This window comes from Lithobates pipiens, unplaced genomic scaffold (genome assembly GCF_037356315.1).
Source record: "Lithobates pipiens isolate NorthernLeopardFrog02 unplaced genomic scaffold, aLitPip1_a1.2 Scaffold_8, whole genome shotgun sequence".
Classification (NCBI taxonomy): domain Eukaryota; kingdom Metazoa; phylum Chordata; class Amphibia; order Anura; family Ranidae; genus Lithobates; species Lithobates pipiens.
Genome location: NW_027507903.1, coordinates 207,130,816 through 207,156,371, shown reverse-complemented (window position 1 = coordinate 207,156,371; position 25,556 = coordinate 207,130,816). Strand labels below are relative to the sequence as shown.

Sequence of the window (25,556 nt, the reverse complement as noted above, 5' to 3'; positions counted from 1 at the left end):
ACTTAGACTCGCCCCTCACTTCCTCTGATTGACAGCAGCAAGAGCCAAAGGCTCCTGCTGCTGCTGGAATGCAGTGTAAAGAGGAAGTAAGGGGAGGAAAGATACAGTCGTGCACAGCACTGTTCTCTTCTCCCCTCTCTTCGCCTTCACACAGGGAACAGGGGGCACAGGGACACTGAAAACATTTTTATACCTTAATGCAAGCAATGCATTAAGGTAAAAAACAAAACAAAAAAAAAACAAGTTTTTAGGCTTAGTAATACTCCATACCTCCCAACATTTTGAAATGAGAATGAGACACCTACTAGCAAATGTATGTAGGCATAGAACACACCCCCTGCCACACCACCTTAAAGGAGAATTAAGCAAAAAAGGTTAATTAAATCCACAAGGGTTTTTTTTTTCTACCACTACTATTCCTTTATATTGGCTTTTACAATTTACAAAAGCAACAATTTAGAAATTGAAAGAAGATGAAAGGTTTGAAACTAGGAAACACTTTTTGAAAGATAAAAAGTGCAATTTATATACAACTATATAGATCAGACCACAACGAGGGACAAATGAGGAGGAAAAAGGGACAAAGGGACATTGCTATAAATCAGGGACACTCCCAAGAAATCAGGGACAGTTGGGAGCTTTGGTACTCATAGGACACAGCAACAATTGACACATTGGGTGATTTACTAAAACTGGTGCACACAGAATCTGGTGCAGCTGTGTACAATACTCAATGAGATTCTGTGTGCACCAGTTTTAGTAAATCTCCCCTACTATAAGCCATAACCATGTTCTTTGTCTTACGGTTACAGTTTGCAATGACTATACATTTATATTGTGGATGCTGTACTTGATTGAGTGTAAATAATAATAATAATAATGAGGGAATTAGATCTCCCAACATGGTGTAAAATTGCTGTCACCAATCAGTAAAATGAATTATTTTTTTACTTTGCTAAAACAATGGTATAATTAGACATATCTGCATGGCTTAGAACAGGGGTCTCCAAACTTTCTAAATAAAGTGCCGGTTTACTGTCCTTCAGACTTCAGGAGGGCCAGATCGTGGCCAGTGGGAGTGGAAATTTTTTCTGGCATCAGTAGGAGTAAACATCACCACATTTGGTATTAGGTTAGAGGAATAGTGCCCTATTATTAGAGTCAGTGGGAAAAATGATGCTCTGTTGTTGGTGTTAGATGGCAGAATAGGGTCTCGTATCAGTGGGAGGATTAGTGCCCCAAGGGCCGGATAAAGTCAGGCAAAGGGCGGCATCTGGCCCCTGGGCCACAGTTCGGAGATCCCTGGCTTAGAAGTTAACAACTGAAGCCTGTAGTATGCATTGTAGTAGTATGCTCGAAATGTATGGTACAGTAAAAGTTAAAATTAACCTGTCCTTGGTTTGGCTGTTATGCATATCCTCTGGCTTTAATACTTGAGTCAGTGACCTTGAACAAGTATCTGCGTGCCTGTTCTGGGTTAGTATCTCAGATTATTAAAGGCAGAGTGTTGACCTGAGAGTAATGCAGCTGGCATATACAGAAGAAGAAGTCAGTGATGGTAGCCTCTTATGTTTCTCTCAGGAAAGGTCTCCTTTAAGATAACATGATTGGAATTATACAGCTGACCTATTGACTCAGACAAGTGAAACTTACACATAAGATGTATAGCTGTTGTGTAAAATGAGCCTGATTAACACTTTTGAAATGTCAAACATGAAAGATATGCAGCCTATTAGGTATGAATAATGACACATATATATGACAGTGAATTTGATAGATTATAATAAAACAATGCATGTGACAGATGTGACATAGGATGATGCAATTCAGGACTAACTGCTGTCCTTGTTTTCACATAGGACTGAACTGAAGCTTACCCGGAAAGCAGCCTATGTGCGATACTTCAACAGTTCGGCTTTCTTCTTCTCAGGCTTCTTTGTGGTCTTCCTTTCTATCCTTCCACATCTGCTTCAAGCTGGGATTACCCTCCGAAAAATCTTTACCACCATTTCATTCACCATAGTGCTGAGGATGACTGTTACACGCCAGTTCCCCTGGGCTGTGCAGACCTGGTATGACTCCCTGGGAGTCATCAATAAAATACAGGTATTTGTGTAAATTCCCACCCATGATATGATACTGTCTTATATGAGGGTATGTACATCCAAAGTGATTACACAGTTTCCAGTGGATCCTGGCAGACTCAAAAGCTCGCCAAACATATGGCAGCTTCAATCACTTTTGCTTGACCAAGAATCAAATACATGATCAACAGTGGTTGCTCAAAAAACAAGCAGCCCACAATCCACACATCAGATCAGCCACCTGAATTCAACCAATTAAACTGATATATAAATTCAATTCAGTTAGTTCAGGTTATAGAAAAATTCATGAAAACCAGGAAAAAATCAGCAGTTTTGTGGAAATCAATTGGATTTTTCCATCGGGTTTGGTTACGGCAATTTTGATCCCATCTCCATATATGATCGCTTTGAATTTCCATTCCAGCTTGGCTGAAATACCTGGAAAGTTACCACATGTATGGCCAACCAAAAACTTTTACCAAAAACCTATTAGGGTTGATTTACTAAAGGCAAATAGACTGTGCACTATACAAATTCAATTTCACTCATTTTCCCCAGAGCTTAGCCCAATCAGGTGCAAGGAAAAAAAAAAAAAAACATTTTTGCTTGCACATGATTAACTGAAGGAAATCAGCAAAGCATTATTACATTCACTAAACTCTCAATAAAATTGTGAGCTGTTCCTTAAAAGAATAGCATAAAATGAATAATGTGTGTTAACCAAACATAAACCTTCTAATCAGATGTGTAGAACAGCCTTTGCGCCCTGTAAGTAAGGGTGGAAAGCGGTGCGGGCAATGAGAGATGATGTAATCTCTCTGCTCAGCCGCCACACCGATGTCCGATTAATTATCTCCTCCATGGCCCGGCAGCAGAGGCGCCACGGCCCGGTGTTGGGCTGCGGCCAACGGGTTGGAGACCTCTGCTTTAAGGAATCCGTGTCCACTTACCTCATCATCTCCATTATTTATTTGTTAGGTTTTGCTATTCCAATCTGTCCATATCTGAATCAGGGCTCAAAGTATGTAAACCCTCACATTGTAAAACAACCCATTCAATTTAAATTCGAAATGAAAAGCACAACATTTGTGTATACTGTACGTATAAAAAACATTATAAATACTTTCCCCCCTTTTTGGTAGTCATATACCCTCTGTTCTTAGCTTCATAAGAGCTAGGGGAGGAAAAGCAGAAGTACACTGGTCTTCCCAGTGAATGGCTGTGCAGGGGGAGCATGTTAACACAAGCCGTAACATTGGATTAGCTCCCACATTGTGATTTCATGTCTGTGTGGTCAGTTTTTAATAGGAAAGCAAGAGGACTGGCAGGAACACCAGGGATTTCACACAAAGGAAGCAATACAATGAGAACAGGATACTTGCCACATATCAGGAATATGAATGGTTTGGTTTACATATGCTTCAAAGTGAACCTATGGAGACAAAGATATGGAAACTGTCATTGCTGACTTAACTGTAATGTCGCAGGGTTCAGAGCCTGGGTACATGTTCCTGGGCCATTATTCTGGGTCATTAACTTAAGCCTGCAATAGATGGATCGAATCTCCGCTGCTTTGTCATGGACCTGCCAAGATTACATTAATCTATGGGAGGGCTGGTGTTAGTGAAGTCGATCCATAGATCGACTTCAGTACAACCAGCCTGTTGGATCTTTTTCATGTGATCACTACTAAGGCAGTGAAACTGATCAAATCTCCTGTGCAAAATAATGGAAAGCCTGAAAACATGACCCGTTGGTGTGCCTTGAGGACTAGAGTTGAGAAATACTGCTCTAATTATATACTGTATACATGGAGGTAAAATGATATACACATGAAGGTAGCCAAATATGCTCAGTGCATATTATCATGTTCTCCACTTAGTAGTATTACACAGTGTTTGTATTTAGATTTTTTTTCACTCTTAGTGCAGGTCTCCAAGCTTCATTTACTAAGGCCAGCCATACACGGTTCGAATCTCGGCCGGTTCAGCAGGAACAAGCTGAGATTCGAACCCGTTAATGAGCAGGCTGAAGACTGAATGTACCTAGTTGATTGATTGATCAATTTGGGTACAACCAGCCTGCTGTATTCTCTTGCCATTATCACTGTCTCCCCCCCCCCGTCAGGAGAAGACAATTGCTGATTCCTCTGTCAGCACTGTCTGTGTTGATGGGGGAATCGTGCGAACCACAGGTTGCAGGAAAGACACTTGCCTGCCTAATTGCCCATACACATGAAATCGGATGAAAAATACCACTTTTGACGCGATCATATGATAAATAAATCATTAGTCCAGAGTGTGAGCCGATCATGACAGTTCATCCGATATTATTAGATTGTACGATACTAGATCGTACAATTTTCATTTAGTCAGTACAGTTGTCGTCCAAAAATACAATACAAATACACCACAACGATTTTTTTTTCTCCTGTCGTACGAGATTTTTTCGTGACTTTAGTAACCCATTTCATTTCTACTTGCGACTAGTAAGCGGAAAAAGTCAGACGATCTGTCATCCGATTTTCGGATTGTGTGTACGGGGCATTAGGGTGTAAAGTGAGCTTAAGTGCCTTGTGTTCACTTTCAACATCCAGCTATTTGGAGAAGAAGCTTATTTGTTTTCCTGCACATAATTAGATTGTGGTGAACAGAGGTTCTCTTTGCTCCACTTTAGTAAATGAAGCCCCAGGCAATGTCATCTCTCCTACCAACTCATTACACCTTTATTAACACAGGTCCTGTGAGTAAAAACAGTTTATGTGGCTTAAATTATACTTTAGCTGTTGTTGAGCAAGCTATTGACAGGATAAGATTGGAAGTTTTCTAGAAAAGGTAGCCTCTAGGAAGAATCCACAATGCTATACAGTAAATAATGTAGATAATGCAAGCTTGTAAATGTGGGATAACACATTAAAAATGACATCAGGTGAATGTTAAAATGATGACTCAAAGAAATTCATTACTAAAGGCAAATAGACTGTGCACTCTGCAAGTGTAGGTGCTCCAGAGTTTAGTAAATGAGTTTGGGGTGGAGGAAATTAACTGGCCTGCGCAGAGTCTTGACCTCAACTCAATAGAACAGCTTTGGGATGAATAAGAGTGGAGACTGCGTGCCAGGCCTTATCGTTCAACATCAGTTCCTGACCTCACAAATGCGCTTCTGGTCTAACATTCCCATAGACACACTCCTAAACCTTGTGGACAGTCTTCCCAGAAGATTTGAAGCTGCTCTAGCTGCAAAGGGTGGGCCAACTCAATGTTGAACCCCACAGGCTAAGACTGGGATGCCCTTAAAGTTTGCCCTTTGCACACACAAAAAAAAAATCATTAATATTCCTAAAAAAAAAATATTTTGAATTTTTTTAACTCACCTCTAAATGGCTGTTGCTAGGGGGTCCCTCGTAGTCTGCTTCCTTCAGTGCCTGGGCTGGTGACATCACTTCTCCTCAGAGCAGGAACGGTCAGCTCTGCCCCCTCTCTCCTGTCAATCATCTGGTACATGTGTGCCCACACTTACAATGCCGGCGCCGCAGAATGGAGCCGGGGACGAGCAGGGCTTCAATCCCCCACATCGCTGGACCCTGGGACAGGTAAGTGTCCGATTATTAAAAGTCAGCAGCTGCAGTATTTGTAGCTGCTGACTTTAATTTTTTTTTTTTTTTTTTTTTTTTAATGGGCACCCCGCTTTAAAGTGTACTTTCCATTCATGGAATAATATGCCCTAGCTAAAATGCAATATACTGCAATATGGGAAAATATGGACTAGCTAAAATGCAATGTACTTTCCATTTCTGCTGGTTAAGTTAATTCCAGACACAATTTTAGAGGGTATTTGGGGAATTTCGATTTTTCTGTTAGGTTTTTTTCTTTTAAACTCTAACCCTACTGGGAGACATTTCCTCTCACCTCATGTCCCTGAGACACTCACAAAAGAAATGTTAGAAGGTCTAGCTTTGCCCCGTGCTACTTAAACTTGTTTTAGATCCTATTTATATTTGCCAAGTTAGCTGTGGTGTAGCAAGAGCTTGGGGAAAACTGAGGCCAGGAGTCCAAATGTGTGAAGACAAAACACGGCTGTGAAGCCTGTACAGAGCAATAGCAAGCTGAAACCTGCTGCAGCTGATCATAGCTATCTGCCTGTGGTTTGGGACAGATCAAAGCTCCTGGAATCAAGCAGCTTCCATCCAAGGATGATCTTCTGTCCCTAAACGTTCAGTTGCTTCCAAACACTGGCAGACAGTTGGGGCTGCTGTCAGCCTGAAACCGTTTTGGACAGGCTTCCTGGCTGTAGCTGCCCACACTCACCTGGGCACCTAGGCACAGTTTTACACTTTGGTCGTATAAAAGAGGCCTTAGTCTGTCTACTTGTTGAAAAGATTTCCCATAATTTCTTGTAATAAACAGAACTACCCACAATTACCCAGTCTTTAACCCTCTTTGTTCAGCCAACACAAAATAAAACATTTTGGCTAGGGTTGGACGTTAAACTAACCTACAAATTTCTGTCCTTGGAATCTCTACCATTTCCAGTGGCAGTGAATCTCAGCTTTGAAAAGTATTACGGTACTGTGGAGCACATAGGCTGTTTTGTGGTCAGTATTATGGATACCATACTGGAGGTAAATGTATTTTTCCTCTGCAGTCCATCTAAAAGTCATTTTCTGGAGAAGCTTTATGTTGCATATAAAATTAGACATCTACTGCCATTCTTGATTATCACATCTTTTGCTGTTAAGATTGTATTAAATGTGGTTTTTGCTTCTAATACATTTTGAAATTGTTCACAGGATTTCTTGCAAAAAGATGAATTCAAGTCTCTTGAGTACAACCTGACAACCACAGAAGTGGCAGTGGAGAATGTTACAGCTGTGTGGGATGAGGTCAGCATACACTGGAACTTTAATTGGGCAATACTTTAATTATAAAAACCAAGACTGAATAAAAAGAGCTGTGTTCAGATATGCCGATGATATAATGGCATAATGATCATTGCAAGGTTTGAATTTTGTGCATTCTTGGACGGCTTTTTTGTGCATCAATAATCTAGATAGGAGTTTCACTTATGCCGTGTACACACGACCGGACTTTCAAGCAGAAAAAGTCAGACGGAATCATTTCATCGGATATTCTGATCCTGTGTGGGCTTCAGTGGACTTTCTTTTTTTTTTTTTTTTTAATTCTGACGGACCTACAAATAGAACATGTTTTAAATATTTCTGACTGAATCAATTCCTATCGGGAAAACTGTTTGTCTGTATGCTGTTCCGACGGACCAAAAACGACACAAGGGCAGATATTGGCTACTGGCTATTGAACTTCCTTTTTCTAGCCCCGTCGTACGTGTTGTACGTCACCGCTTTCTAAATGATCAGACTTTGGTGTGATCGTGTCTAGGCAAGTCTGTTTCAGCGGAACTCCGTCGGAAAAAATGCAGAGTTTATTCTGCAGAAAAACCGGTTGTGTGTACAGGGCATTAGAAGCACTTCCCACATTCTTTCCAGGAATGCAAAATTGGATGCATAGATGAAGACTTAAATAAAAGTGACCATGCTCAAGATGAGATTGTGTCAGGATGCAAACTTTTCTTTGCTCAACTGCATGAAAATCTCATGATATGGAGCACGAAGAATGGTATCAATAGACCTAGTGAGGCTGCCATCAATTCTTTAACCACTTCAACCCCATAGGATTTTACCTCCTTCCTGACCAGTGCACTTTTTGCGATTCGGCACTGCATCGCTTTAGCTGACAATTGCCCCAGAAGATTTGGCTGCTTAATGACCAGGCCATTTTTTGCAATACAGCAGTCCGTCGTTTTAAATGACAATTGTGCGATCGTGCGATGATGTACCCAAACAAAATGTATGTCTTTTTTTTCCCACAAATGGAGCTTTCTTTTGGTGGTATTTGATCACCTCTGCGGTTTTTATTTTTTGCGCTATAAACAAAAAAAAAGCGAAAATTTTGAGGAAAAAAAGACACTATTTTTTACTTTTTGCTATAATAAATATCCCTCAAAAATATATAAAGACATTTTTTTTCCTTAGGCCGCGTACACACGCGGGGACTGTTCGCTCAACTTTGTCCGTCAAACAGTTTCAGCGGACAGTCCGCTCAAAATTAGCATGGACGGACTTGGCCACACACGACGAACGAACAGTCCGCTGAAACCGTGCGCGATGACGTGAACGGCACGTACGACGGGACTAGAAAACGACGTCCTATACACTGCAATGCAAACTTCGGCGTGTAAATCCTTTCTGAGCATGCGCGGAACTTAGTTTGACGAACAAGCCTACACACGAGGGGACTGTTCGCTGAAACAAAGTTTCAGCGGACAGTTTTTCGGAATTTCCGAAAAACTTTGTTCAGCAGACTGTCCGCTGAAACTGTCCGCTGAAAGCCCACACACGAGCGGACTGTCCGCCGAAACACTGTTCAGCGGACAAAGTTGAGCGAACAGTCCCCGCGTGTGTACGCGGCCTTAGTTTAGGCCGATATGCATTATTCTACATATTTTTGGTAAAAAAAAAAAATAATCGCAAAAAAATGCATATTGATTGGTTTGCGCAAAATTTATAGCGTCTACAAAATATAGTTTGGCATAGTTTTATGGCATTTTTATTTTAAATTAATTTTTATTAGTAATAGCGGCGATCTGCGATTTTTTATCAGGACTGCGACATTATGGCGAACACATCGGACATTTTTTACACTATTTTGGGACCATTGTCATTTATACAGCGATGGATGCTATAAAAATGCATTGATTACTGTGTAGATGACACGGGCAGTGAAGGGGTTAACCATTAGGGGGCAGTGAAGGGGTTAAGTGTGTCCTAGGGAGTGATTCTAACTGTTAGGGGTTGGGCTTTTACACACAGGACAGTGATCACTGCTCTCGATGATAGAGAGCTGTGATCTCTGTCCTGTCACAAGGCAGAACGGGGAAATGCTTTGTTTACATGACACGATCACGGGCACCCGTGGACATCGAGTCCACGGGACCCTCGCCACCGCTTCTTAAAGGGGATGTACCTGTACGCCCTTTTGCCTACCAGGGCCATTCTGCCGATGTACATCAGCGTGCGCTGGTCGGCAAGTGGTTAAAGTATAACTAAAGGCAAAACGTTTTCATTTTAGAGTAAGGGAGGATTATAACCCATGTCATCTGTGTTCCATTTGGGAGATTTCCCTTCACTTTCTGTCTCATAGACAAAACCAGAGGTGAAAGGAAATCCCTCCAAAGTGAGGAAATCCTGGTGTGCTAGCAAGGTCACCAAAAAAAAAAGAAAAGTTCCCATTGGAAGAGTTCCCCTCTATTATTAATTCGATGTCAAGTAAAAATGTGGGATTTTCTTTTACTTTCAATGATAATGGTAAACAAGACAGATAGAAAGGGGGAATCTCCCTAATGGGGGCACAGATAGCAATAAAACCTGACAGGTGTTCTAATCCCTCTCTACTCTGTCCAAAACAAAAAAAAAGTTTTGCCTTTAGTTACACCTTAATGTGGTTGTAAACCCTTACAACACACTTTGACCTACAGGTAAGCCTAGATTAAGGCTTACCTGTAGGTCCAAGAAATATCTCCTAAACCTACACGGTTTAGGAGATATTTACCGAAAGACAGGCACCGCTGTCTAGGGCGCGCAGGTGCACTGAGCACGTCACTGTCAACGGCGAATATGCCGCGCATGGCGGCTCCCGTGCGCATGTGCGGGAGTGATGTCATCGCGGCTTCGCCGAATGACAGCGGCGGAGCAGCGAGACCCACCGAGAAGATGGATGCAGCGGACTACAGGGGACAACGGTGACTTCGCTGGCTCCTGTGTCAGGTAAGTGACACATAATGCATAGTAGTCCATTATGCTTTACCTTTGCAGGGAATGAAAGAGGAAGTAAACTCATCAGGGTTTACTTCCTCTTTAAGGGATTAGGTATGTTTGAAAAATAAGGTTTTATTTGTTTCTAGTAATAAAACAGAAATGTATAGAGATATGCAAAGGGAGATTACCTGATTGCCACAAACATGTAGATGAAGCACATGAAGATGGTATTATCCAAGAGGGAAGATTATTTTATATATTGCAAACTTAAATTAGCAACAAAAGTGCTAATTTAGGTTGATTGTTATTATTATTATTATTATTTTGTATTATTACTAATAAATTATAAGTAAATACTGTAAATAATATTATACAGGATTTATATAGTGCCAACAGTTTACGCAGAGCTTTACAATTTAAAGGGAGACAGTACAGTTACCAACACGTTCAATACAGATGGATTAGTAGGGCCCTGCTCATAGACCTTACAATCTAAAGGGGGAAGGTGGTACAGAAAGTAATAACTGTGGGCAGGGTCTAACGGAGGTAGCTGAAATTCAGTTTTTAGGTGGAGGTGGGGTAGGCTTCCCCGAATAAGTGAGTTTTTTAAGCTATTAGATATTGGTGCCAATAATTTCAGATTGTGCTTTACTGATTTATTGAATGTTCCATTCACCAAAGCACAAAGCACCAAAGTATACAGCATATGAGGCTCAAATCACAAAGCAAACACACCATTGTAAGAACACTTTTTTTGACAGTGACAGTTAATTTCAGTGAAGTCCAGTGAAATCAAAATTACAGTTAAATGGCTAAAATAAAAGTTTTTATACATGTTAAAGCTTTGTAAATTTGCACAATGATGTCCTACACTTTATCCTGGCTTTCAGTTCTGCTGACATGTTTATTTTGAAGATATCTACTCCACTTTTACATGTGTTTCTTCAATCTTTTACTTTCATTTAAATGAATCCCATTTTTTATTATTTTTATGTATTTGTTTTGTGCCCATACAGGGCATTGGAGAAGTTTTTGGGAAAGCAATGCTTGAAAATGGAGGCAGTCCTTCTAAAGATGACCCGAATCTGATCTTTAATAACTTCACATTGCATGTTACACCAGTACTTTCTAACATCAATTTTAGCCTAGGAAAGGGAGAGTTACTAGCAGTTGCCGGGTCTACCGGATCTGGAAAGGTAAGCTGTGGCTCACATATTTTTAGAGTTACCATATGTGGTTGTATTACATACATCTATAAAAAATGTGAAATATTTTGTATATTTATTTTAACTGTAATTGTTGTCAGAAAAGAATAGAAAGAAAGTGGTAATTAAGTAAGCAAATGCTTCTATTGAATTCCCAGGCTTGACCTGAATTTCCATTGAATTTCCAATCATTGTTTCTTCTGGTATTGTTTTGCATTGTTTTACTTTGTGAATGAAAACATGATTTTCACTTGGTAAAGTTGCTGTAATGGCAATATTATATAGCCCCATTAGAGGTCTGGGCCAGGAACTTTTACTACTGCATTTCATGATTGCCTTTACAAAGGCTTGCATTCCTTTCAGCTTTGGTGAAGCAATATGTATTCCTTTTTCTCGCTCACTTGGCAATTATAGTAGTGTGAATAAATCTAGTCACCCTGGCAACAACAAATGTAAACTTTGCCAAAGGGTCATCGTACTACAAGCTAAAATACGCAGCAGAGTTAATAAGAAAACATACATTTACAGAACTGAGCTGAATTACACTATACAGACCCATGTTCCAATAACATGTTAACCAAAACACTTGGAATTAGGTTCATTTCTGTTTAAAGAATGTACATTTTAAAATAGTTTTTATTGTTTTAAATAGGTATTAGTGCAGTTATTTTACCTGTGTTCTTTTACTTATTTTGTAATGATAGACTCATGTCTGGACGATCCCCTGCATTGCATGAAGCATGCATTTCTTTAGCTAGCTTTTCCCTATGTGCCAAAGGGGCAAGACCATAGGTGTGCGCAGCCTATTGCATTAAGGTGTGCACCCCAAATGTATTAATACATGGACGGTGTTAATAGGCAGTGGACTTTTCTGTAGAGCCAAGGTTAGCGTTATTAGGGCAGTGGACAGTGTCAGTAGTTTTTTATTTCTATTATTTTATTTTTTTACAATTTTTTTAGTGGGGGGGTTTTGGTGAAATATCAGCAAGGGGAATCTGCGCCATATGGGGTGATTAGGGTGTGCCCAGGCACACCCTGCACACCCCCTGCGGACGCCTATGGGTAAGACAGCTTCCTTTCCTGTGTCTCAAAGCATCCAATGCATGCCTTCTCACCCCTTCTGTGTTGCCTCACAAATGTGGGAATGCTAATATGATAACACATATTATCCGTATACTGCAAGTATATTCCCTGTATGTCTGTGAATGTTTTGCCTGATTTTGTCTTTCACATCTAATGATTGTGTAGCTTTCATCCGCACGAGCACTAGACTCAGAGACCCAGGGATTGTTGGATATATAGTTTATTCACAGGAAGTGTCATGTCTCACACTACAGGAAAAGTTTATGCATTAAGCTGTGCAGTGCCATGGTGCATGATTCATGTCTCTAAACAAACTGCTGACACGTGAATGTGAAGATTAAGGGTACTTTCACACTAGGTCGGGGGTCCGTTAGCGGTAAAGCGCTGCTAGTTTTAGCGGCACTTTACTGTCATTTTAGCAGCTCTTTTTGGCCGCTAGCGGGGCACTTTTAACCCCTGCTAGTGGCCCAAGAAAGGGTTAAAAACACCCATGTTACAGCGCTGCGGAAGTGCTTTGCAGATGCTTTGGCAGCGCTGCCCATTCATTTCAATGGGCAGGGCGTTTTTGGAGCGCTGTATTCAGGGCTCCCAAACTGCCCCAAAAATGTTGCTTGCAGGACTTATTTCTCATCCCGCAAGCGCACTGCCCCAGTGTGAAAGTACTCAGGCTTTCACACTTTGGAGGCATGAGAGGCACTTTTCAGTTGTTTTACAGGCGCTGTTTTTAACACTAAAACGCCTGTAAAGCTCCTCAGTGTGAAAGGAGACTTACTCTACTACAGGCTGTGCGTATAGGACAACAAATGCTATCAATCACATATAATGTAGGTGAAAAAACACAAGGTGCAGGTAGGAATGGTTACCGTGCTTTTACATTACAGTCAATGGTGCTGAGTGCCAACTGGTGGCAAAATTAGCCCATGATATGATTGCATTTGTGAAAATAGAAAAAGTCATAGAAAAAGACAGTTGAATTACCTTTTCTACTAGTAATGTTAGAAAGGGTGGGATTTGAATGTAATGTAAATGTGTAATGTATATATATATATATATATATATATATATATATATATATATATATATACATACATATATACATACACACACTGCATGCAGATCCCAGGTGCTAAAATATGGAACTAATAGCCTGTGTTGACAGGATTTTGTTTTCTTTAAGCGAGCTTATATGAGCGATCCTTCTGCGAAGTGTGACTTTAAATATTTTGTGGTGCACATCTTTGGTAACATCACCTAGAACACCAATGAAGTCAGCATGGTGAAGAAGGCCTACCAACTGGCCTTTACTTTTTGGGGAGATTGTAGTTTGCTGCCCTTGGTAATTCAACCCACCTCATGTTTTAGAGGTATGCAGTGGAAAACATCTGTACAGGTTCTTCCCATCATGCTCGTTGACTGGTTGTCCTCCCTTTCATAATGCAGCATGAGTAATAGAACCACCAAGACTGAGGAACAGCTTTTTTCCTGATGCTGTGAGATTGACAAATACTGCATCATACTGAATTATGGCTGCAATTATTAGTATTATTCCTTTTTTGGCCATTGCTGTAATTTGAGATTGATAATACTGCACTTTATGATTGATAATAATGCATTCTGAACAAGCATCCTTTTACCTGTAGTTGCTGCTTACATTGAACATTTGGGTGTTAATTCTTTTTTTTTTTTATTTAACCTTTATCTTCACACTTTTATTATTATACTTTTTGTTACATAATTATGTATTTATTTGTTTGCTTGTCTAGATTTTATCACAGTTCATTGGGAAATACGTTTTTTTCCCATTCCTTTCATCCATAGCATGTTTTGGGAATGACAATAAAAATATTGATATCCTTTTTAGATTGGAATCTTTTAGAAGATTTACTCTGAGTTGGGAACATAGCAATACAATATAAACATGATCATATGCTTAATTCTGGGCCCTCTATAAATAGATTTCTGGTAATATTATGTAAGTTTAGGTGCTTTGTGCACTGCAGGTTCATTGGCAGGAATTTGTCATTATGTCAGTATACAGGCATACCCAACTTTTAAGTACATAATGGGGTTTAATTACTAAAGCTGGAAAGTGCAAAATCAGGCTCACTTCTGCATAGAAACCAATGAGCTTAGAGGCTTTTATTAGCAAAGCTTAATAGAACAAGCTGGGGTTAGAAGCTCATTGTATTCTATGCAGAAGTGAGCCGGATTTTGCACTTTCCAGCTTTAGTAAATAAACCCCATTGTGTACTTAAAAGTGGGGTATGCCTGTATAGAGAAACCTATCCTGGAGTAGCCAAAGACCCAGGAGTTATTCTTGCTTGTTTGCTGCCTAAGAAAAACTTTAAAATGGTATCATCTCAATTTACAGTAAGAAATTAGCATTCCAAAAATTCCTCAAATTTCTAAGCAACTGGTGAAAGTGTTCAGAAAGTTGAAAATAAATGATGGGTGCAATTATTGCATAGCATACTAACTCAACAACAAACACTGGAAAAGTCTTTGCTCCCTTATGATCTGGTAAATATGCATACCATTGGAAGTGTTATGTTATATCTGTTTCGTACAAAAAATACCTTTTGATCTTAACAGAAATTCAAAGCTGTTCTGTGTCCAGTGTTTCCTGTGTTGTTTAAAGGAGAGTAATCAACCCTCCCACTTTTTTTTCTTGGATCTACACAATGATTAGCCTTTATGTTGAGTCCACCGAGTGCTGATCCACAGAACATCGTTGTAAGGCTCCACTATTAAAAAATAAGTAAAATAAAGCGTACCTACTAAAAGCATACATAGCTCATAAGTCTTCTGAAATGAGCTTTCGAAGGACATACCTTAAAATTCTTTACAGATCTCACTCAAGTCACTTTCATTAAAAGGCAAATTCTGTGGCAATTATTCCAATTGGAGGGAATATGCTAGTGATGGGGATACTCCTTTCAAGTAAGTTTTAAAGTAACCTTTACTTACCACACTCCTGAGAAGGTCCACTTCTGCTTTTAGAAGCTAGGCCCACTGCTGCCTTTGAACCTCAACCCTGGCCAGTTACCCAAAGCACACACAGGGTCAAATAAGCTCATTGCTCAGCAAAGACCCCACAGAAGTGGCCATCTCAACACTTTCAAACTCTGCAGTGCTTTGGCTGACAAGACTTATTTGCAGTGACATTTCTATGTTTTGAACTCTGTCCTCTACAGTCCATAATACTCTCCAAACATCCTAGTTGCAAAGGCAAGCAATTGGCTCCTGCAGCTGTCAGTCAGGACCTGGCATGAGGGAGCGGGGGCATGGCTTACTGGGTTCAGTGTGTGCGTGTCCATGGACACACACAGCCCTAGCCTGAAGTGGGCATGCACAGGTGTCTCTTTTAGAAGCAGCTACCTAAATGAGACACCTGCAAACAGAAGAGGGGGTGACAGCAGCTGTGAGACTAGACAGCTGATTCAAAGAAGCAGACTATACCCTGGAGAGTGCAAAACCTTGTGCAGCTCTGCATAGAAACCAAATCAGCTTCCAGGTTTTTTGTCAAAGCTTAAATTAAACATGCTGAATTTAGAAGCTGGTTGGCTACCATGAAGAGATGCACCAGATTCTGCGCTCTCCAGATTTAGTAAATCAACCCCAATACGTAAAAATGGACTTCATGATTTAATTTAAAAAAAAAAATAGGCTTTAGTATTACTTGGTCACTAGCAGCTTTTGAAGGATGACTTTACCATATCAAGCCCAAGCCCTCCTTTATCTCTCGTATTGAACACCATCTGCACAATGGGGCTTGCTCTCCCTCAACTAGTGAGAGTCCTGGTGGCATTATTCCACAATAACTGTTGATACTATGATCCAGCAGCACACCTGTGCCTTTTCATCTTCTGTGCTTGTATTGAAGTATGGTATATTGTATTGAAGAATGTATATGATGCCTGGTTTGGTGAAGACTCACACCTGACCTCCATCTCCCCTATAAACAGCCAGGGCAATTTCAGCCATGTGCTGCTGCACCAATATCTTTAAATGGAATGCCTGTATACCGCAGCTAAATTCCACCTCTGCACAACACTGTTCTCAGTCTCATGGCATAGCTTGAGAAAGTGAGGATGTCATACATGGTGCCTCGTTATGCATTACAGTGCACTATGTTATATTGCTGCCTATTTAGGCACTTTAGGTTTCTATTTGAGCAATGCCTGTCACAGTTAATGGAATATTCTTATGTGATCACCATGTTTATGCAACTATACAATTGTAATCCAACACACAGTATTACAACATTCTGCTGAAACTGCATAAGAGAGGTACCCACACCTATCTAATTTACTGTTTCTCCATGATGATCAAATACCAATAGGTCACCTAAGTCAATCATTTTCACTATGGCTTAGGCCATACATGAATCATTTAATGTACAACCAGCCTGCTCGTGCATGGATTGAAATTCAGCCGGTTCAGCAGGGACCTGTTGAATAATGACATTAAAAAATGAAGTGAAGCCAACCAAACAAAGTGATACCACATCCCAAATATTGAATTTAGAAAAGAAAGCAAAGGTGGAGGTGACTAACCTCAACGGGACTATTAACGGTATCAAACATTACATATATTGAAAAAGGTCAAATAGCAATCACTCAAAAAGAGTTTTTTTAAGAAAAAGATTTTTTCATAAAGATTTATTATACAAAAAATAACAAATTTTTGCTAAAACAGCACTATAAATACATATATATATCCATACAATACATTGAGATCAGGAAGAATCATTTGTGAACTCAGTCAATGTAGTAAGATGCTCGACATGTTTCACTCATAGGCGAGTTTCTTCAGGAGCTTTGAGTATCATTGACAAGTGTAATACTGCATGGATAAACACATACAAAAAGAATGATTAAATAATACATGTGCCATTATTTACAATAAGCTTTAAAGAAAAAAGCAAACAATTGAGTCTGATTACTACAAACAGCATTGGTATATACACAGTTATATGTATGGGGGGGGGGGGGGGGTGAAGCATTAGGGTCGTTCAACAATCGAGGGGGCTGAGGGATCATACACTCACCTACTGTGTATTCACACAACTAAATCAAAATAATCCCATATTGCAAAAAATGAAGAGCCTCAATGGTAGATAGGGAGGGAGACATCCGGACTGTAGATGCTTGCAGGGAGGTGCTTCAAAATAGCAGTTTAAATATATACTGTTGAAGAGAGGGAAAATCCCAATGTAATTAGAAAGTCATAAATATTAACTCCCAGGAATCGCTCTGATTTTGCGACTTCTGAGAGAAACTGCATGGGTTAATAAATTGAAATCAATTACCTGATAGGATCAACGTTAGAAAGCCTGAACCCATATTTAGGGGTCAGGAGCTGCCATAAATAGATCGCAGTATCCAAGATGGAAAGGGAAGGTATCCTCCTAGCCACTCTCATACAAGGTAAAATGGACTTTGTTTTACCGTAGGGCTTAACGAGTCTGGTGTGCATAAAAAAAGAAAACAGACCAGCAAGCAATAGCCAAGGATTAGTTGCAGTATGATGCTGAGTAAAAAATCAAATCAAAATAAAGGTTGGGCTCAAAATCAAAAGGAAAACACCTACATACCTGATTGCACAGACGTGAGAGTCTTGCATGTACACAGTCCTCCACAGAGTGAATGAAAGGCAGACAAGTGCTGCCTTATAAAGCCCTCCCCCCAACACGGCGGCGTCTGGGAACGCCCCCGGTGGGCGGGCGAAAGTATCTCAACACTGAGTCTCGGAAAAAGCCGAGGGGTGTGCCGCGCATGCGCGCCGTGACGTAAACCGTCGTCACCCGCGCACAGCGGCCATTTTGGAAAATCCAGATTGCCATCCACAGTGCTGGCAAAACGGAAAATTCCCAAAATACACCTACCTGCACCTGCGTGAAACCATAAACACAGGATATGCCGAATTCGCTGGGGGAATCCATGATAAACTGTGCATGGATTAGAATGAAAGAGCAGTGAGGAGAGAACAGGTATTGAGAATATAAAATCACTTAACTCTAATACTGACATCAGTGGAAAGGAACAGTACCGGTACCTAACCAATCTGCTCATTGGTATGTCACAGCGAAGGATATAAATCAACCTTCATCGAGGAGCAAAAAATATGCTTCTACATGGAGGGGAGAGAATCCTATCATATAGGGCAAATGTAGCCAACAGAGTGCTGAGAAGAAAGGGACTTACATAAGTACAGCCGCGCACCAGTAGATCAATTAATGCGAGACTGTAATAAGGCCCGGGGCGCCCATACAAGCTTCAGTCCAGAGGTATCCCATCTTATTAATCATAAAATTATCGTTTCAAAGGTTTTCTTCAAAATAAATATAGAGATGAACAAATTGTAGCTAAATTAATTTTTTTTTTTAAATAGCAGATTATAGCGGGGTGAGTATATATAGATGCCCCAGCCTCTTGATTAATCGACCATTTTGAAATATAAATCAACACATAAGTGCGAAGTGCCCATCTATTCAATAGAGAAATAAATAGAAGAAAAAGGGAAAGAATAAGATGATTAAAAAAATAAGAATAGTATTAGTAGAAAAATACATGAATATAAGAAAAAGAAAGAAAAAATATTGTACAATCATCAGAGAAAAGATTTATAACTCAACGAGTCATTTAAACCGGGGGCACAAGTGGCCCCTAAGGTGTAAATCCATCGAGTCTCTTTTTGTAAAAGTATACGGTCGTAGTTGCCCCCCCCTCTCACCTGGGGGATAAGATTCCAGTGCAAAAAAATGCATGCAGGTCTCGTCAAAGGCATGAAAGAGACCCATATGCCTGCTAATTGGTGTCTCCATTTTCTTGGCACGAACAAGAGATACGTGGTCCCTGATTCGGCAAAAAAAAGGGACGCTTGGTCTTTCCTACATAGTAGGCCCCACAGTTACAAATCATTAGGTATACAATACCGATCGACTGGCATGTTGCTGAAAATTTTGGTTTGTAGACTTGACCATTAGGCAGCAATATATGCCTAGAAGCAAACAGGAAACTGCAATAATTGCACCTATGGCAAGGCCTACTACCAGTGTCCTTATTTTTTGTTTTGGCTACCGGAGTATAATGACTCCGGACCAACTTGTCACGAAGTGATTGAGACCGTCTGTACGTAATAGATGGGCAATCCCCAACAAACTTACATATTTTGGGATCTGCACGCAGCAGGTACCAATATTTGTTTAAAACATCACGTATCTGCTGGTGCTGCCTCGAAAAACGTGTGATGACTCTAGTATAGACATTGCTCTTGGGGGTTTTGTTACCATAGATCAATGTAGATCTATCTTGTTTTTTTGCCCTAAGATAGGAGCGCTTGAGGCACTTGTGGCTATATCCACGTTGCCGCAGACGCTCCTGTAACAATTTAGCCTCTCTCTCGAAGAGTTCATCATCGCTACAGTTCCTTCTCACTCGGAGATATTGGCTATAGGGTATACTAGACACCAAAGGGGGGGGTGAGAACTGGTGGCGTGTAACACCGTATTTGCTGCTGAGGGTTTACTAAACAAAGTTGGCATACGATGGGGCACATTTTGTCCCCATCGCAACCCCCTGCACCTGGAGATAGTGGGAGCCACCAAACATGAATATATTGTTCTCCAAGATAAATCTAAGGAGGCTCAGAATGAAGTTAGAGTATTGGGGGGTGCAATTGCCGCCCTCGGAAATGAAGCCCTCAACAACTCGCACCCCCAAATCATGGGGTATAGAGTTGTAGAGGGCCTCTACAACTCTATACCCCATGATTTGGGGGTGCGAGTTGTTGAGGGCTTCATTTCCGAGGGCGGCAATTGCACCCCACAATACTCTAACTTCATTCTGAGCCTCCTTAGATTTATCTTGGAGAACAATATATTCATGTTTGGTGGCTCCCACTACCTCCAGGTGCAGGGGGTTGCGATGGGGACAAAATGTGCCCCATCGTATGCCAACCTGTACCTGGGGGGCTGGGAGCGACACCTTTTGGCGCAAGAAGATCTACGAAGTGCCTTTGATCAGGTCCCCATCTGGAGGCGCTACATAGACGATGTTTTCTTTGTCTGGACAGGGACCGAGGGGGATCTTTTGATTTTCTTCGAAAATTTGAAGACCAATGAGTTCAATTTAAAATTCACGTTGGAAAAAAGCCAAATTTCCCTTACCTTTTTGGACCTCCAAATTTTCATCAATTCTGATGGAAGCTTGGGGTCCACTTTGTTTCGTAAACCCTCAGCAGCAAATACGGTGTTACACGCCACCAGTTCTCACCCCCCCCTTTGGTGTCTAGTATACCCTATAGCCAATATCTCCGAGTGAGAAGGAACTGTAGCGATGACGAACTCTTCGAGAGAGAGGCTAAATTGTTACAGGAGCGTCTGCAGCAACGTGGATATAGCCACAAGTGCCTCAAGCGCTCCTATCTTAGGGCAAAAAAACAAGATAGATCTACATTGATCTATGGTAACAAAACCCCCAAGAGCAATGTCTATACTAGAGTCATCACACGTTTTTCGAGGCAGCACCAGCAGATACGTGATGTTTTAAACAAATATTGGTACCTGCTGCGTGCAGATCCCAAAATATGTAAGTTTGTTGGGGATTGCCCATCTATTACCTACAGACGGTCTCAATCACTTCGTGACAAGTTGGTCCGGAGTCATTATACTCCGGTAGCCAAAACAAAAAATAAGGACACTGGTAGTAGGCCTTGCCATAGGTGCAATTATTGCCGTTTCCTGTTTGCTTCTAGGCATATATTGCTGCCTAATGGTCAAGTCTACAAACCAAAATTTTCAGCAACATGCCAGTCGATCGGTATCGTATACCTAATGATTTGTAACTGTGGGGCCTACTATGTAGGAAAGACCAAGCATCCCTTTTTTTGCCGAATCAGGGACCATGTATCTCTTGTTCGTGCCAAGAAAATGGAGACACCAATTAGCAGGCATATGGGTCTCTTTCATGCCTTTGACGAGACCTGCATGCATTTTTTTGCACTGGAATCTTATCCCCCAGGTGAGAGGGGGGGCAACTACGACCGTATACTTTTACAAAAAGAGACTCGATGGATTTACACCTTAGGGGCCACTTGTGCCCCCGGTTTAAATGACTCGTTGAGTTATAAACCTTTTCTCTGATGATTGTACAATATTTTTTCTTTCTTTTTCTTATATTCATGTATTTTTCTACTAATACTATTCTTATTTTTTTAATCATCTTATTCTTTCCCTTTTTCTTCTATTTATTTCTCTATTGAATAGATGGGCACTTTGCACTTATGTGTTGATTTATATTTCAAAATGGTCGATTAATCAGGAGGCTGGGGCATCTATATATACTCACCCCGCTATAATCTGCTATTTAAAAAAAAAATAATTAATTTAGCTACAATTTGTTCATCTCTATATTTATTTTGAAGAAAACCTTTGAAACGATAATTTTATGATTAATAAGAAGGGATACCTCTGGACTGAAGCTTGTACGGGCGCCCCGGGCCTTATTACAGTCTCGCATTAATTGATCTACTGGTGCGCGGCTGTACTTATGTAAGTCCCTTTCTTCTCAGCACTCTGTTGGCTACATTTGCCCTATATGATAGGATTCTATCCCCTCCATGTAGAAGCATATTTTTTGCTCCTCGATGAAGGTTGATTTATATCCTTCGCTGTGACATACCAATGAGCAGATTGGTTAGGTACCGGTACTGTTCCTTTCCACTGATGTCAGTATTAGAGTTAAGTGATTTTATATTCTCAATACCTGTTCTCTCCTCACTGCTCTTTCATTCTAATCCATGCACAGTTTATCATGGATTCCCCCAGCGAATTCGGCATATCCTGTGTTTATGGTTTCACGCAGGTGCAGGTAGGTGTATTTTGGGAATTTTCCGTTTTGCCAGCACTGTGGATGGCAATCTGGATTTTCCAAAATGGCCGCTGTGCACGGGTGACGACGGTTTACGTCAGGGCGCGCATGCGCGGCACACCCCTCGGCTTTTTCCGAGACTCAGTGTTGAGATACTTTCGCCCGCCCACCGGGGGCGTTCCCAGACGCCGCCGTGTTGGGGGGAGGGCTTTATAAGGCAGCACTTGTCTGCCTTTCATTCACTCTGTGGAGGACTGTGTACATGCAAGACTCTCACGTCTGTGCAATCAGGTATGTAGGTGTTTTCCTTTTGATTTTCAGCCCAACCTTTATTTTGATTTGATTTTTTACTCAGCATCATACTGCAACTAATCCTTGGCTATTGCTTGCTGGTCTGTTTTCTTTTTTTATGCACACCAGACTCGTTAAGCCCTATGGTAATACAAAGTCCATTTTACCTTGTATGAGAGTGGCTAGGAGGATACCTCCCCTGTCCATCTTGGATACTGCGATCTATTTATGGCAGCTCCTGACCCCTAAATATGGGTTCAGGCTTTCTAACGTTGATCCTATCAGGTAATTGATTTCAATTTATTAACCCATGCAGTTTCTCTCAGAAGTCGCAAAATCAGAGCAATTCCTGGGAGTTAATATTTATGACTTTCTAATTACATTGGGATTCTCCCTCTCTTCAACAGTATATATTTAAACTGCTATTTTGAAGCACCTCCCTGCAAGCATCTACAGTCCGGATGTCTCCCTCCCTATCTACCATTGAGGCTCTTCATTTTTTGCAATATGGGATTATTTTGATTTAGTTGTGTGAATACACAGTAGGTGAGTGTATGATCCCTCAGCCCCCTCGATTGTTGAACGATCCTAATGCTTCGCCCCCCCATACATATAACTGTGTATATACCAATGCTGTTTGTAGTAATCAGACTCAATTGTTTGCTTTTTTCTTTAAAGCTTATTGTAAATAATGGCACATGTATTATTTAATCATTCTTTTTGTATGTGTTTATCCATGCAGTATTACACTTGTCAATGATACTCAAAGCTCCTGAAGAAACTCGCCTAAGAGTGAAACATGTCGAGCATCTTACTACATTGACTGAGCTCACAAATGATTCTTCCTGATCTCAATGTATTGTATGGATATTTATATGTATTTATAGTGCTGTTTTAGCAAAAATTTGTTATTTTTTGTATAATAAATCTTTATGAAAAAATCTTTTTCTTAAAAAAAACTCTTTTTGAGTGATTGCTATTTGACTTTTTTCAATATATGTAATGTTTGATACCGTTAAAAGTCCCGTTGAGGTTAGTCACCTCCTCCTTTGCTTTCTTTTCTAAATGTTGAATAATGACATTTATAAATATTGCATAAGTAATTATTTTTAGAGATAACAGCTATCTTCCCATCTCCTCACCCTTGCCCTTACCTCCCACCCTCCACCTTCCTTACTTTTATTCCCATCCTCACCACTGCACCCCCCTTATCCTTTTGGCTCTAACACTGAGCACCAATTGCTCAAACACTGCCGATTGCTCGGTTCTAGGAGCTCCCTGAGTAGAGAGCTGGTGACTGTCAGTCACTGCTCTCTGCTCTGCCCCCTCTTCGCTTACTGGAGCACTGGGCTGTGGAGGGGTGGGAGTGGCCGGCTTGCTGAGAGGATGAGCTGTGGGGCGGTCCAGGTATGCGGGTATATCCTGACTTCATTGTGCGATCTTGCCTGAGCCTGGACCGGGTCTGTGACTTCAGCCCACTGTCTGCTGAAAAAAGGTCACAGGAGTACAAAACAGACTGCACTCCTGTGATCCAGACGAGAAGTACAGTCAGATGAACTTCTCATACTATGGAACTCCTAAACACACACCAAAACCATACTATCTTTCTTTGTTTCAATTCTAACTTAACTGTGAACCCAAAACCCAGAATTAGACCAACCATTTTACAAACATACCCCACTATGAAATCTGACATTTTAGGCATTTCCTACATGTCCATAACCTCCGGAGGAAACGCAAGCCAAAACTTTGTGATTACACATACCATTCATCACCACAAGATACTGTATATTTTTCCGAATAGGTCTTTGTGCATAGGAATTTTCTACCAGCAATGTCTTCTACAAAGATCCTAACAGCTCCTTGGTCAGACAATGACCCGACTATATTGACATGTAGATCTGACATGTACTGCTTCAAACTGGAAAGGGAAATTAAGGTCTGGAATGACCACTCTACCACCTCCATCCCTAAAATCCCTGGGGGTGGAGGGAATGATTGGCAAGAGAGGTCAAGGAGAAAGGGATCTCATACTTATCAATCCACTGGGTTGGGTCACCAAGTGCTGATGTCAAGATGGCGGTAATCAAACTTGCCTAAAACTGAGCTTTCCTCTTGTCTACTAAATGACTCTTTACTTTCCTATCTTGTTATCATATAGACTCTGCAACAAGTAACTGAACATTTTTAAACTAACACTGGGTCAGTCACCTCTACAGCCACTTTGTAAAAGGCATAAAAAGCAATACTGAGAGATCACTTTATTCAAATTGTTTCCAATGGCGAAGGGGATGTGAAAAACACAAACATTTCCTCAAAATTGAATGTGACTCAGTTGCCTAAGCTTACAAACAAAATTCCTCCCACAACTTAGGTGAAATAAGACAACATTAGGACTGAACCAAAAAAATTAAATTGTTCCTTACCAATCTTTTGCTTACCAATCTTTAGATGTGGTGGCTGCATTTTTTTTAAGCTTTTTCCCCATCTGTTTCACAAAAATAAATAAGAGATGATCACAGTAAGCACATGACAGCTTGTAAAAATAAAAGAAACAAAGACTAAAAAAAAAAAAAAAAAAACGAACGCAGCCATCATATCTAAGAACTGGTAAGCTGCAATGTAATAAATGTTTGCTTTTGGGCTTAATCTTTGCACAACAAACATAGCAAAAATCTAACTCCACAGGTCTAGACAAAGATTACTCCAAAAGCAACAAATCTTACACTATGCTTGCAAATAATCTTCAATGCACACATCAACAATTCACACCTATCTCCCTTTAAACCAAACATGGGATTCTGACCAACAACCCTGTAGACATCTTTAAAGAATTTCAACATCTTCTATTTCTTCTTTATGCAGTGAAGACTCCATTTTTACACACAAAACCTGAAACCTTATTTTTCAATATATCCTTTTCACCTATACCAACACAAAATCTAATTATGTTAGTTAAAGATATTGACTGGATAGAAGTAAACATAGCAAATAAGTCCATGCGGTTGGGCATGTAGCCTGGACCTGACGAATACATTCAACATAAAGGTGCACAGATCTGGACAGAGAAAACCGGATACTGGAGTGGATAGCCAGGTGCTCTAGCTCAGGATGTCCCTCCCACATCCAAAATTTAAACATACATACACACCGAAGAGTCGGCACTCTTGGAAGTTCAGTCTTATATCTT

General features: G+C 40.6%; 1 protein-coding gene across 1 annotated transcript in view; it reads left to right on the top strand.

The window, feature by feature from the left end:
- Positions 1–25,556, top strand: part of CFTR (CF transmembrane conductance regulator) — a 275,425-nt gene that overhangs the window by 76,090 nt on the left and 173,779 nt on the right. The window contains exons 8-10 of the mRNA XM_077472949.1: positions 1,860–2,106; positions 6,874–6,966; positions 10,932–11,111. Of these exons, the coding sequence (XP_077329075.1) occupies positions 1,860–2,106; positions 6,874–6,966; positions 10,932–11,111 (520 nt within the window). The remainder of the gene's footprint in view (positions 1–1,859; positions 2,107–6,873; positions 6,967–10,931; positions 11,112–25,556) is intronic.